This window comes from Notothenia rossii, assembly GCF_949606895.1.
Source record: "Notothenia rossii genome assembly, chromosome: 8".
NCBI classification, from domain to species: domain Eukaryota; kingdom Metazoa; phylum Chordata; class Actinopteri; order Perciformes; family Nototheniidae; genus Notothenia; species Notothenia rossii.
The window spans coordinates 54,471,152-54,485,433 of NC_136906.1; the positions used below are offsets into that span (position 1 = coordinate 54,471,152).

The 14,282-nt window shown below is 43.6% G+C and overlaps 1 protein-coding gene across 1 annotated transcript in view; it reads left to right on the top strand.

The window, feature by feature from the left end:
• The window catches only part of LOC307014303 (uncharacterized protein), a gene marked incomplete at its 3' end in the record, with an annotated part of 137,844 nt that overhangs the window by 38,633 nt on the left and 84,929 nt on the right, over positions 1-14,282 (top strand). Inside the window, exon 10 of the mRNA XM_079642176.1 lies at positions 7,385-7,404. Coding sequence (XP_079498302.1) covers positions 7,385-7,404 — 20 coding nt within the window. The remainder of the gene's footprint in view (positions 1-7,384; positions 7,405-14,282) is intronic.

The window sequence follows — 14,282 nt, forward strand, 5'->3', positions numbered from 1 at the left end:
AGAAACTGCCAGGAAGTCTGATCTGCAAAAGAGTGGTGCAGGTTTGAGTCCTAAAACCCAAAAATGTGATAGCGTTTTACTTCTTTCTGTTCCCTTGACACAGTTTTTAAAATGTGATCTTGGTTAGAAGCCTGAAATAAGCTCTGCGGTTAAAACAAGCTTAGGAGATTTGGTTTGAAAGCATAAATTACCTCAGTGAATACCCCTGTGACGAATGTCTGAAGCTCCGTAAACAGTGGTTGCAAATAAGTGACTAAATACGTCTACTAACGTCATCATGCCGAAATTATTCGTCTTTAGCTTAGCAAGGGCTGCCAAGTTTCAGTAAAAAGGAGGAGTGAGAATTTCGGGGTTGATGCGTTTGGCCGCCGACCGAAAGTCGGTTTAGAGGAATATCTCAATTTAAATTAACATTAAGACTGTTGTGATGTCTTCACCCCCATGCCAGCTGCTCTCCCTGCACTGTTGGCCTTCTCATGCTTATATAGTGTTAATAATTGACCAGCACAAGTAGAAATGAAAACAATTGTAACAAGAAAAAGTTTGACAAATAAAATACATTTATTTATAAAATGTCAATATCAAGAAAACATAGCAGCCTTTTAAGAAACAATAGCAGCCTTTTAAGAACCAATAGCAGCCTTTTCCTTTAGTGCATTTTTTTTTTTAAGTGTAACAAAATTAGAGCCAGAATAATATATATATAATATATATTATAAAAAAATAAAGTGCATGTCTTTGTTTGTGTGTTTTGGTTTACATGACATGTCTCATGTTGTAGGTGTTTGTGGCAGATTTTGATGCCTTGATGACAGAGGCAGGGGGCTCCCATTTGAAACACTGTGGCTCAAGGTTTGCCATCTTCACAGTCATGATGGATGATAGAGTTCCATCAAGAGCCAAACTGTTTCGGGTTTTGTTCAGTCCCACCACAGAGAACACTTGTTCAGCATTTGAATGTGGAAGTACCAACGCCAACTTGGCAATACGAGAGAGCCTCCCATATCTGCTCATACCGGTCACCTTTGAAAAATGTACAAGCCTAATTACTCTCAAGTATCTTTGTATATAATTAAGTGGATTACGTCAATGGATATTTCAAAGGGGGCAGAATAATTCTTACCTTATTCTTCATTGATGCCATGTTCCCCCAAAAGCTCTCAATGTTGAACGTGTCTGGGTCTTCGGGCATGGCAATGTCCATGGACTGGTAGTCCAGAAACTCCTCACTCAGTTTGTCATGCTCGTCAGGTCCGTTGTATGGGAGAAGTTCAGGAAACCTAAAAAGAACACAATGTGCACTGATCTGGTAAAGTAATGTAGCTGAAACGGGTTGTTTTTCAGATGTGGTCATTAAACTTTTCAATCTATTAAGAAAATGTTAAGAAAATGTGACAAGAGCCAAGAGTCTTTAACCTGCTCTACTTATTAAGCATATTGAGATAACTTGTGTTATGATTTGGCACTATAGATAAATGTACTATATACGTATGTTGTTTCTTGTTAAGCTATTGATATTAGCTTCTCTAGCCTTGGTCCCACATGTCCTCTGCTCTATAATCAGGGCATGGTTACTGTAGGAGCCATATGTTAAAATGTATATTTGAATATTATAATCCTTTGTTATTAGTGCTATCATATCAATTATTTGAACCGGCCGTGGGAAATTGACGGCATAGACGACCGCAGCTGTACGTGATTACGAGACGTTATAGCCAACGGCAGCTGCTGGTGATTGGGGTGTGAGAAGGAGAAAGAAGCACCGAGCAACATAGTTTTTTGACCTGAGAGAATATGTTTGTATTTGATACCTTTTTGTGTAAGTAAAAAACAAACTATCCTGAGACGTATTTTGTCCGAGTCAAGCTTATTTGCTATCTGTAAGCCGAATTTTGGATTACTGGAACTACATTTCTCAAAAAACTACGCCCTGGAGAAGCCGAGCTATGAAGGAGGGATTCCAGTGGCGTCGCATGAAAGGTGAAGATAAAGACTGCTCTTCCACACACGGAGATCGGCACATTAGGTGGGACATCCGAGGAACAAAGATGGTGAAGTGGCCTTTTGTTATGTTAATGTTTGAAGACGGATGGGAGATCGCTACTCTCCGACAGAAGAGGCAGTCTGAATGGATCAGCTGATTCCAACTACCAGCTGATTACCTTTTGCTTTTCGTTTGTAAAAGACATTTAACTAAGTTGTTCTTTAAGAAAGACAGTGCAACAAAGACATTTTCTATAAAAATGAAGCGTTTATTGTTGGACACCTTTAGTTGAGTTTAAGCACTGTAGTAAGTTTAATTTGAAAGAGCCATGGAAGAACTAACCGAAAGGAGCCACAAGAGGGAGCCAAAGCCCACGGAAAAGGCCAAAGAGGAGAGGCTCCACAGGCTAAATGGATTAAGGAGAGCGAAGGTGGGCCAGCTCACCAATAAGGTTAATGAGCTGAAACGTCTTAAAGAAAATGATAGCAATGTGGATAAACTGGAAGAAGAAATTCTGAAGACTTTGCTAAATTATATGGAGAGCTTAATGACATTAACAAGGAGTATGTAACTCTCTTACCTGAAGAGGAGGCGTCTGAAGACCAGCAACACTGGTTTAATCCCAAGTCAGCAAACATTGAACAGTTTGTACGCATAACTGAAAAATGGATTAAAGGAGTACGCGAAGGCACAAAAGAGGACCGTGAAGAGGAAGCCTGCTCGTCTGAAGTAGATGATATCAGGCCTGAAGACAGCGCCTCCAGAGCCAGTAACCATACAGTGGCTTCCTCTACCGTTTCTTCTGTTCGCAGGAGGGCGGAGGCTGAAAAGGCAGTACCGCTAGCTCGAGCAGCATCCTTAAAGAAGAAGCAGGCTCTTGAGGAAGAAGAAGCCTCTCTAATACAGCAGCAAGCAAAGCAGCTCCAGCAGCAAGCAAAGCATCTCCAGCAGCTCAAAGCTCAAAGAGAACAATTAGAGTTGGAGGCAGCTGTAGCTGCATGTGATGCAAAGTTAAAGGTGCTTGATGGGTATGAAGACCAACAGGATGGTATGAGCAGCTACCTCAAACGCAGCCAACGTCATGGCAAGTCAGAGACATCTGGCACCGGATCCAGAACTGCTTAAAAACTAGCTAAGTATGGTGAGAAACTTGCCTCAGCACACCTACTAAAAGGAACTGTCAAACCACGCCCAACAGAGTCAAGCATGTGGATGGACAAGCAGGATGGAGCTTCTGATGCAGCACGCGGACCGGGCCCCAGAGAAGGTCACCGTAGAGGGGAGGAGAGGGGAGGGACAGCTACGATGTGATGCAGCTACTGAGATGCTAGTAAGGCAACATAACCTGTCTTATCTTCCTAAACGAGACTTGCCTGTGTTCAAGGGAGACCCGCTCACCTACAAGTCCTTTTATAAGAGGCTTCAACCATGTCATCGACAGCAAGGCAGAGAGCAGCAGCGATAAATTGTACTACTTTGAACAGTTCACCGGAGGGGAACCTCAAGAGTTTGTCCGCAGTTGTGAGCACATAGCACCACAGAGAGGCTACAAAGAAGCCAGGGCTCTACTCCAGAAACACTACGGTGATGAACTTAAAATTGCTACTGCCTATATAGATAAAGCTCTAAAGTGGCCACAGATCAGATCTGAAGACGGAAAAGCTCTGAATACCTATGCCCTTTTCCTGATTACGTGCCGTAATGCCATGGAGGACATAGAGTATATGGACGAAATGAACAACCCAACTAACATGAGTCGTCGCCTCAAAGCTCCATACAAAGTGAAAGAAAGATGGAAGAGTGCTGCTTTCGAGGTTCAAGAGAAAAAGGTACGAAGAGCAAGGTTTACAGACCTAGTGACCTATATATACAGACAATCACAAATGGCTAACGACCCCCTCTTTGGAAGCATGCATGATACCAGGACAACTACGGAGGGAAAAGTCAAAGCTACGACCACGGACTCTATAGCTTGGAAGTCAGGCTGGCAAAGGGGAAGCAGTTTTACCACAGCTGTCGCTCCAATGAGTGAAGAGAAAACACCGCCCTCAAACTTAAAGTACAGCCCCTCAGCCGCAAAGCCTGTCAATGCCTTTCAAAAACCCTGTTTGTTCTGCCATAGAGACCACACACTCGATTCCTGCAGAATCATCAAAGAGCAACAACCGAAAGACAGGATTGAGTTTCTGAAAGCTAAAGGCCTCTGTTTTTGATGTCTTACACAGGGACAGCTTAGCAGAAACTGCAATAAAAGGATGACCTGTCAAGTCTGCTCCCTAAGACACCCAGGAATTGTGCATGTTGAGAAGGACAGTGCTACATTTAGAAAGCCAGATGAGAACATCTCAAATGGTCTCGTGTCACTGACGCAGGAAACATGTGGATACACTGGGGCCGGAGAATGTGTACTGGCTATAGTACCGGTAAAAGTCAAGTCCAGTAAAAGTGAGAAGGTTGTGGAGACCTATGCCTTCATGGACCCAGGAAGTACGGGGACTTTCTGCACTGAATCACTGAAGACACAGCTGAACGTTCGAGGCAAGAAAACTACGATCCTACTCCGAACTATGGGTCAGGAGAAGCCAGCCCAAAGTTGTATCTTGTCGGACCTGGAAGTGTGTGGACTTGAAGAAAGGAAGTACATTAAACTCCCTAAGGTCTTTACATGTAAAGATATACCGGTCAAGAAAGGAAACATCCCCCTGCAGGAAGACCTAAAGAAGTGGCCATATCTGAAGGAGGGGAAAATACCAAAGATAAAAGGAGAAGTCACCATGCTTATAGGAACCAATAACCCTAAAGCTTTGGAGCCATGGCAGGTGATAAACAGCATCGGAGACGGGCCCTATGCAGTTAAGACTGCCCTTGGATGGGTAGTGAATGGGCCGAAGAAGACAGATGACGGCAGCAAGGCAGCGGATGGAGTTGTGAGCCACATTACAGCCAACCACATCTCCATAGCTACCATAGAAGAACTGTGGATCAAGCAATATAACACAGACTTCTCAGAACTCAGCTATGAAGACAAAGAAGAGATGTCCCAGGAGGATCATCAGTTCATGCGGTCAGTGGTAAAATCTGCAGAGTTAAGGGATGGGCACTACTGCATTGGCTTACCACTGCAAAACGAGACAGCTAAAATGCCAGACAACCGCTGCATGGCAGAGCAACGTGCCACAAGTCTCCAAAGAAAGCTCAGCAAAAACCGGGACCTGTACAAAGATTACAAGGACTTCATGACGGGTATAATTGGAAAAGGCTACGCTGTCAAAATTCCCATAGAACAGTTAAGCCGAGAAGATGGACGTGTGCGGTACATACCTCATCACGGTCTCTACCACCCAAAGAAAAACAAGATAAGAGTAGTGTTCGACTGCACCTCCACATATCAAGGAACCTCACTTGGTGTCCTTCTGAGGTTCAGAGAAGAGCCTATTGCTTTGATGGCCGACATTGAGGCGATGTTCTACCAGGTCAAAGTCCCTGACCAAGATGCTGATCTTCTGCGTTTCCTATGGTGGCAGGATGGTGATCTGAATAAACCGATGGAAGACTGCCGAATGACAGTGCACCTGTTCGGGGCTACATCGTCTCGCAGCTGTGCATCATATGCACTAAGAACAACGGCACAAGATGGAGGAGGCAAAACAGCACCCGAGGTGGTGGAAATGGTTCTCAGAAACTTTTATGTGGATGACTGTTTAAAGTCTGTGGATTCAGAAGATCATGCTGTTGCTTTGACCAGGGACCTCAGACATCTGTGCGCCAGTGGAGGCTTCAGGCTGACAAAGTGGGTCAGCAACAGTAGGGCCGTCCTGTCGTCCATCCCTAAAGAAGACAGAACAATGGAAGTCAAAGATCTTGACCTGAACCATAAGCAGCTTCCTATGGAAAGAGCCCTTGGTACTCAGTGGTGCACTGAATCAGACACCTTCAGGTTCAAAGTGCAACCACAGGACAAACCAGCTACAAGACGAGGAATCCTGTCCATGGTTAGCTCCATCTACGACCCCCTCGGGTTCCTGGCCCCATTGGTACTGCCAGCGAAGCTCCTTCTGAGAGACCTTTGCAGGGAAAAGAGAGGTTGGGATGAGAAGATAGACAGCGGGCAGGCCCAGAAATGGATGAAGTGGTTGGCCGACCTTGAGCAGCTGTCAAAATTTTATGTGCAGAGATGCGTCAAACCGGCAGAGGTTGAACCCATGAAGATGGCACAGCTCCACCACTTTTCCGATGCCAGCATGGATGCATATGGAACAGCTACCTACATCGTGCAGACAAACAACCAAGGCAAAAGAAAGGTTTCCTTGCTGATCGGAAAGTCCAGAGTCGCTCCACTGAAACACATCACCATTCCGAGAATGGAGTTGACAGCAGCTGTCGTCGCCGTCAAGGTCGACAAGATCCTAAGAAGAGAGCTTCAGGTTACACTGGAGCAATCTATCTTCTGGACAGACAGTACTACTGTACTGAAATATATTGAGAACGAAACGTCTCGCTTTAAAACTTTTGTCGCAAACAGGATCTCAATCATTCGTGAGGCTTCTACACCAAGCCAATGGAGATATGTGAACACCTCTGTGAACCCTGCGGATCAAGCTTCAAGAGGTCTGAAAGTTGAGAGTTTTATCCAAAGTGAGAACTGGATACAAGGCCCACGTTCCCTGTGGAGAAATGAAAGTGAGTGGCCAGAAAGACCAGATCTGTCAAGCCATGTTCTGGAAGATGAAGATGAGGTAAAGAAGGCACCTGCAGTCTGTCTTACAATAATAGATGAAGGAGTTGCCACAGTGAGCAAGCTCATTGATCATTATTCAAAATGGTGTAAGCTGAAGAGAGCAGTGGGATGGTTTCTCCGGATTAAAGATCTGCTGCTGCAACTCAGTGGAAAAAGGAAGGAGTTCCAAGCCGCCAGTATTAAGTCAGAAGACAACCCTGCAACTCAAGAAACCTTTCTTAGTCAGCAGATGAAGAAATACAGAGCCACACTAAACAAGAATCTGCTCACCGTGGAACATTTGGAGTTAGCTGAAAAAGTGCTTGTTCGCTTCAGCCAAAGGCAGGCATATCTGGAGGAGATCAAAGCTTTGGAGAAAGGTCAGACACATGTCCAGACGAGTAGTCCACTCAGCAGATTGGATCCTGTTCTGGAAGACGGCGTACTTAGAGTAGGTGGACGGCTAAACAACTCTGCTATGCCAGAGGAGGCTAAGCGCCCCCTCATCCTCTCTAAGAACCAACGTGTCGCTACTCTCCTTTAGCAACACATCCACAGAGAAGTTGGACATGGAGGAAGGAATCATACACTCTCAAAGTTAAGGCAGAAGTACTGGATTCCAAAGGCTAACGCAGCAGTAAGAAGGATCATAACTGATTGTACAGTGTGCAGGAGACACGTTTCTACACGGACCACTATTGCGGTAAGCATGTTGTAACTTCCGGTTGTTGTTGTCATCTCCGGGTATCCCGTGTGCCTGTTCTGTTGCTGATAGCTTATTATCTTAACTTAATCGATCGTTTTAAAACTCTTGATCACGGCAACTGCCTGACGTTGTAATCACACGTTACTACAGCTTAAGCACTCACAAACTCTCCTCCTCTTAGCGACTGTAACTCCACAGTTGCCTACACTCTTTTCGGGTTTGCTAACGGTAGCTACTTTAGCTTGATAGCTAGCCATGGCTCTTTCCCCACCCTCGGGTGCTATTTCCTGCTCTAACTGTCTCATGTTTGGTTACTCCCCTACCTCCTTTACTGGTACCGATACATGTGTTAAATGTAGTATAGTTGTTAGGTTGGAGGCGGGAATCATAGCCATAGAAGCCCGGCTCCGCATCTTAGAAAATAACTCAGCTACAGTAAAGCCCATGTTAGCCGGTGCGGACCGGCAAAAGGTAGCTCCTCTTAGCCGTCCCCCGGCAACTCCCGAGCAGCAGGGAGAATGGGTGACTGTTCAGAAGGGGCATAACGCGAAACCCGCAGGTCCCCACCAACCCGTTCACGTATCTAACAGATATTCCCCACTCAGCGAGACACCCGCTGAGAAGCCAACTCTGGTTATTGGTAGCTCTATTATGAGACACGTGAATTTAGAGACCGAAGCGTCCACAGTCACATGCATTCCGGGGGCCGGAGCGGGCGACGTTGAGGCGCATCTTAGACTGCTGGCTAAAAAATAAACGTAAATACAGTAGGATTGTTATTCACGTCGGTGGTAATGATGTTCGTTTACGCCAATCAGAATGCACCAAACTTAATGTGGCGTCGGTGTGTAGTTATGCTAAAACAATGTCGGACACCGTAATCTTCTCTGGTCCCCTCCCCAATCGGATCAATGATGACATGTATAGCCGCATGTCATCATTTCAGCGCTGGTTGTCTTGGTGGTGCCCAGCAAACAATGTGGGCTTCGTGAATAATTGGACAGCCTTCTGGGGAAAACCTGGTCTGATTAAGAGAGACGGCATTCATCCTACTTTGGAAGGTGCAAATCTCATTTCTGCAAACATTTCAGGGCTCTGTGGACTTAATCCATGACAAACTGGAGTTGAGACCAGGAGGCAGAGTCGCAGTCTTACACGCTTCTCTGCGCTCTCTCCTAGGCAGTCATCCATAGGAATCCCGAACCCAGTAAAATACCCAATATTAACGGTGTGTGTGTCTGCCCAAGGACAATTTAAGGTAAAACCTAATAGAGGTGTCATACATAATAACCTAATAAAAGTAAATGTAACAACTACTACAGTGCAACAAAACAGGAAGATTAAATGTGGTCTCTTAAACACAAGATCTCTAGCATCTAAAGCAATACTGGTAAATGATTTAATATCAGATTATAATATTGATATATGCTGTCTCACTGAAACTTGGTTGAGACATGAAGAATATGTCAGCATAAATGAGGCCACTCCACCCAGCCATATCAATACTCATATTGCCCGAGGCACGGGCCGAGGAGGTGGAGTTGCAGCAATCTTTGACTCAAGTTTACTTATCAATACTAAACAAAAATTAAATTATACCTCCTTTGAAAGCCTCATTTTCAGTCTTACGCATCCGACCTGGAAAACTTTGCAGCCAATCTTATTTGTTACAGTGTACCGTGCACCAGGTCCTTATTCAGAATTCTTATCAGAATTCTCTGAGTTTTTATCAGCTTTGGTACTTAAAACAGATAAAGTAATTATCGTAGGTGACTTTAATATTCATGTTGACGATGATAAAAATAGCCTTACTGTTGCATTTAACTCTATATTAGATTCTGTTGGTTTCTGTCAGAGTGTAAATAAACCAACCCACTGTTATAATCACACTCTTGACCTTGTTCTGACTTATGGTATTGAAATTGAGCAACTATTAGTCGAACCGCATAATCCTGCTTTATCCGACCATTTCTTAGTAACTTTTGAAGTACTGTTACTAGACTACAAAGCATTAGCCAAAAGCTCCTGCAGCAGAAACCTATCTGTTAGTGCTATAGCCAAATTTAAGGAAGAGATTCCACCAATACTTAACTCGATAGCATGTCTGCATGTAGGGGAGGAAACTTATACAAAATGTACACCACCCCAAATTGATCATGTTGTTGATAGTGCTACAGATGCGCTGCGAATAAAATTAGACTCTGTTGCTCCTTTGAAAAAGAAGAAAATAAAACAACATAGATTAGCTCCATGGCATAATGCCGAAACCCGCAAAATAAAGCAAAAGTCGAGACAACTTGAAAGGATATGGCGTTCCACTAAACTTGAAGAATCTCGTTTAATTTGGCATATTACACTCAATGAATATAAGAAAGCACTGCGTAAAGCGAGAGCAGCATACTACTCTTCATTAATAGATGAGAATAAGAATAATGCAAGATTTCTTTTCAGCACTGTAGCCAGGCTGACAGAGAGCCACAGCTCGACTGAGCCTTCTATTCCCATAGCACTCAGTAGTAATGATTTTATGTGCTTTTTTAACGATACAATTGTTACTCTTAGAAACAAAATCAATGACCTCTTGCCTTTAACCAGTATAGTGTTATCAACAGCTCCCGGAAACGTAAGTTCTAATAATATTACACTAGATAGTAAACTAGAATGCTTTTCAGCCATAAACCTTGAACAATTAAATTCAATGATTCTCTCTTCTAAACCATCAACGTGTATCTTAGACCCGATTCCAACTAAGCTGTTAAAAGAAGTTTTTCCATTAATTAGCACTTCTTTATTAAATATTATGAATATGTCTTTATTATCAGGCTATGTTCCACAATCATTCAAAGTAGCAGTGATAAAACCGCTTCTTAAAAAGCACAACCTCGATCCAGAGGTTTTAGCCAACTATAGACCTATTTCTAATCTTCCGTTCCTCTCAAAGATTCTTGAGAAAGCAGTCGCAAAACAGCTGTGTGATTACTTAAAAAACTATGATTTATTTGAAGATTTTCAGTCTGGCTTTAGAACACAACATAGCACAGAGACAGCTCTGGTTAAAGTCACAAATGACATTCTAATAGCCTCTGACAAGGAACTTGTCTCTATTCTTGTCTTGCTCGATCTTAGTGCTGCATTTGATACTATCGACCATGATATCCTATTGCAAAGACTAGAGCACTTAGTTGGCATACAGGGAACTGCTTTAGGCTGGTTTAGGTCCTATCTATCTGAACGCTCTCAGTTTGTACGTGTCAACGATGAATCTTCCATGCAAACCAAAGTTAGCCATGGAGTGCCACAGGGCTCAGTGCTTGGACCTATTTTGTTCACCCTATATATGCTTCCGTTAGGCAATATTATAAGGAATCATTCTGTAAACTTTCATTGTTATGCGGATGATACTCAACTATATTTATCAATCAAGCCTGATGAAATTAATCATCTAAATAAAATTCAAGACTGCCTCAAGGACTTAAAAACGTGGATGACCTTACATTTTTTGATGTTAAACACGACCAAAACTGAAGTTATTGTACTTGGCCCGAAGAATCTACGAAACAAATTATCTAAAGATATATTAACTATGGATGGCATTAATTTGGCCTCCAGTGAGACTGTAAGGAATCTTGGTGTTATATTTGATCAGGATTTATCCTTTAACGCCCACATAAAATCAATTTCAAGGACCGCCTACTTCCATCTACGTAACATTGCAAAAATCAGGCATATCTTGCCTCAAAACGATGCAGAGAAACTAGTCCATGCATTTGTTACTTCAAGGCTGGATTATTGTAACTCCTTATTATCAGGGTGTACCAAGAAGTCAGTCAAGTCGCTTCAGCTGATTCAAAATGCTGCAGCTCGTGTACTAACCAGAGTTAGGAAAAGGGACCACATTACTCCTGTTCTGGCTGCCTTACACTGGCTCCCTATAGAACACAGGATATAATTTAAAATTCTTCTTCTTGCCTACAAAGCCCTTAATGGGCAGGCGCCATCTTACCTTAAAGAACTCATTATACCCTATTGTCCTACTAGGGCATTGCGTTCCAAGAATGCAGGGTTGTTGGTTGTTCCTAGAGTCTCTAAAAGTACAATGGGAGCCAGAGCCTTTTCTTATCAAGCTCCACTTTTGTGGAATCAGCTTCCAGTTTGTGTTCGGACGGCAGACACCCTATCCGTTTTTAAGAGTGCGCTTAAGACCTTCCTTTTTGATAAAGCTTATAGTTAGGGCTGATTAGATTCAGCCCCTAGTTTTGCTGATATAGGCTTAGTTTGTCGGGGGACATCTTACTTCTTCCTTCTCTCTGTCTATACCTGTGTACTCTCATGTTCCGATTAACCCAGCTTCCCCAAATGTCTTTCTTTTTGGTGTCTATATACGCCGGGATCCGGAGTCATGGATGATCCTGCGGTCCTGTGTCATGGATTGCGAGTCCTGGATCTTGAGTCGTGGCTGTGGTCCTGGATCATAAGTCCTGGATGGATATACTCATGGATTCATCTTCCTATTATACACACATGCATTTCCAAACATTTGGACTACCTATGTTGCAAATGTATTATCTTTTCAATTTACACACGGCATCTATTGCACGTCTGTCCGTCCTGGGAGAGGGATCCCTCCTCTGTTGCTCTCCCTGAGGTTTCTCCCATTTTTCCCTTTAAACTGGGTTTTCTCTGGAAGTTTTTCCTTGTACGATGTGAGGGTCTAAGGACAGAGGGTGTCGTATTGTCATACTGATATTCTGTACAAACTGTGAAGTCCACTGAGACAAATGTAACATTTGTGATATTGGGCTATATAAATAAACATTGATTGATTGATTGATTGATACATGCCAATGCTGGACAGCAGAAAATGGCCGACCTGCCCAAAGATTGTGTATTGCCAGATGAACCCCCCTTTACCAACGTCGGAGTAGACTACTTCGGACCCTTTGAAATTAAGCGGGGACGCAGCCTGGTGAAACGGTATGGCGTGATCTTCACTTGTCTGGCAATCAGAGAAGTGCATATCGAGGTGGCTTACTCCCTTGATACCGATTCTTGCATCAATGCTCCGCGCCGCTTTATCAGCAGAAGAGGACAGGTGTCGATGATACGATCTGATAACGGCACCAATTTTGTTGGAGCAGAAAGAGAGCTACGTGAAGCCATTGAAGAGCTGAATCGGTCCAAAATACACAATGCAATGTTACAAAAAGGAGTCAAGTGGATCTTCAATCCCCCAGGTGCTTCCCACCACGGAGGAGTGTGGTAAAGACAAATACGCACTGTTAGGAAAATCCTTAATTCAGTGCTCAAACAGCAAGCCATGGGTGATGAGGGCCTTCAGACCGTGCTATTTGATGTGGAGTCCATTATCAATGATCGCCCCATCACAAAGATTTCTGATGACCCCAATGACCTTGAGGCCCTCACACCAAACCACTTGTTGTTACTCAAGTCTAAATCAAGCGTGCCCCCAGGGGTGTTCAGGAAGGAGGATGAGTATTCACGACGCAGATGGAAACAATATCTGGCTGACCTGTTCTGGTCAAGATGGACACGGGAATACCTACCTCTCCTACAAGAGCGCCAGAAGTGGACCACACCAAGGAGAAACTTCCAGCCAGGAGACATCATCTTAATTGTGGATGACTCAGCCCCTCGTAATTCTTGGGTGATGGGAAGAGTCCTTAAGACTATGTCAGACGCCAAAGGCGCTGTACGCAGCGTCAGCGTGAAGACCAAGACCAGTGTCTTAGTGAGACCGATCACGAAGCTCTGTCTGCTTCTCGAAGCAGTGTGATGCCCCCCCCCCCCCCCAAGGAAACAAAAACGGACCTCCAGAAAAAAAAAGGGAATATACATTCGTAAAGTTGCTTAATTATGTTTAGATTATATGGTCCTATTTAAGTTTATTTTTAGTAATTGGTATGCTCCCCGCCTAGCCAATTAGGGGCCGGAAATGTAGGAGCCATATGTTAAAATGTATATTTGAATATTATAATCATTTGTTATTAGTGCTATCATATCATTTATTTGAACCAGCCGTGTGAAATTGACGGCATAGACGACCTTAGCTGTACGTGATTACGAGACGTTATAGCCAACGGCAGCTGCTGGTGATTGGGGTGTGAGAAGGAGAAAGAAGCACCGAGCAACATAGTTTTTTGACCTGAGAGAATTTGTGTTTGTATTTGATACCTTTTTTTGTAAGTAAAAAACAAACTATCCTGAGACGTATTTTGTCCGACTCAAGCTTATTTGCTATCTGTGAGCCGAATTTTGGATTACTGGAACTACACTTACAAAGACCCACGGAGACTAAAAGGCTACAGCCCCACAGGGAAACATACACACTCAAAAATAGGATAGCAAACAAGCCAAAATAACACTTTGCACAAGGAATTTGAATGCAGCAGCTTGTACTGAATATCATTTTGGTGCCTGGAAAATACCTTTAGTAAATCAAGCCATGTTGTGACAAAGCTTTTTCCTTTTTTTAGCCGAGGTAATGTAGGAGCTCTTGTAAGGATATCGAGCAGAGAAGGAGACCCCAAGGTGAGCATGGGAAATACCCCAACTAACCTGTCGACAAAGTACAAGGCGTCTTCCACTCCACACTCTACCCTCTGCTGGACATCCAGAAACATGGCATGTTTTATCAGGGGCTCTCTCATGGGGAGTTTCTTCATGGCATACTCCGCAGCCCTCACCAGAAACACCACTGCTGCTGGCTGGAACCTCTGCACTTGCTGCGGTGTAATTTCTCCTGCATCAAGGAGCCAGCTTTTCTCCTACGAGAGACACAATAAATCAACAACGTCACAGAGGTCATTAAGGTGCTGTATGCAATTCTGGAGAAAGATTGATACAATATGTTCTCA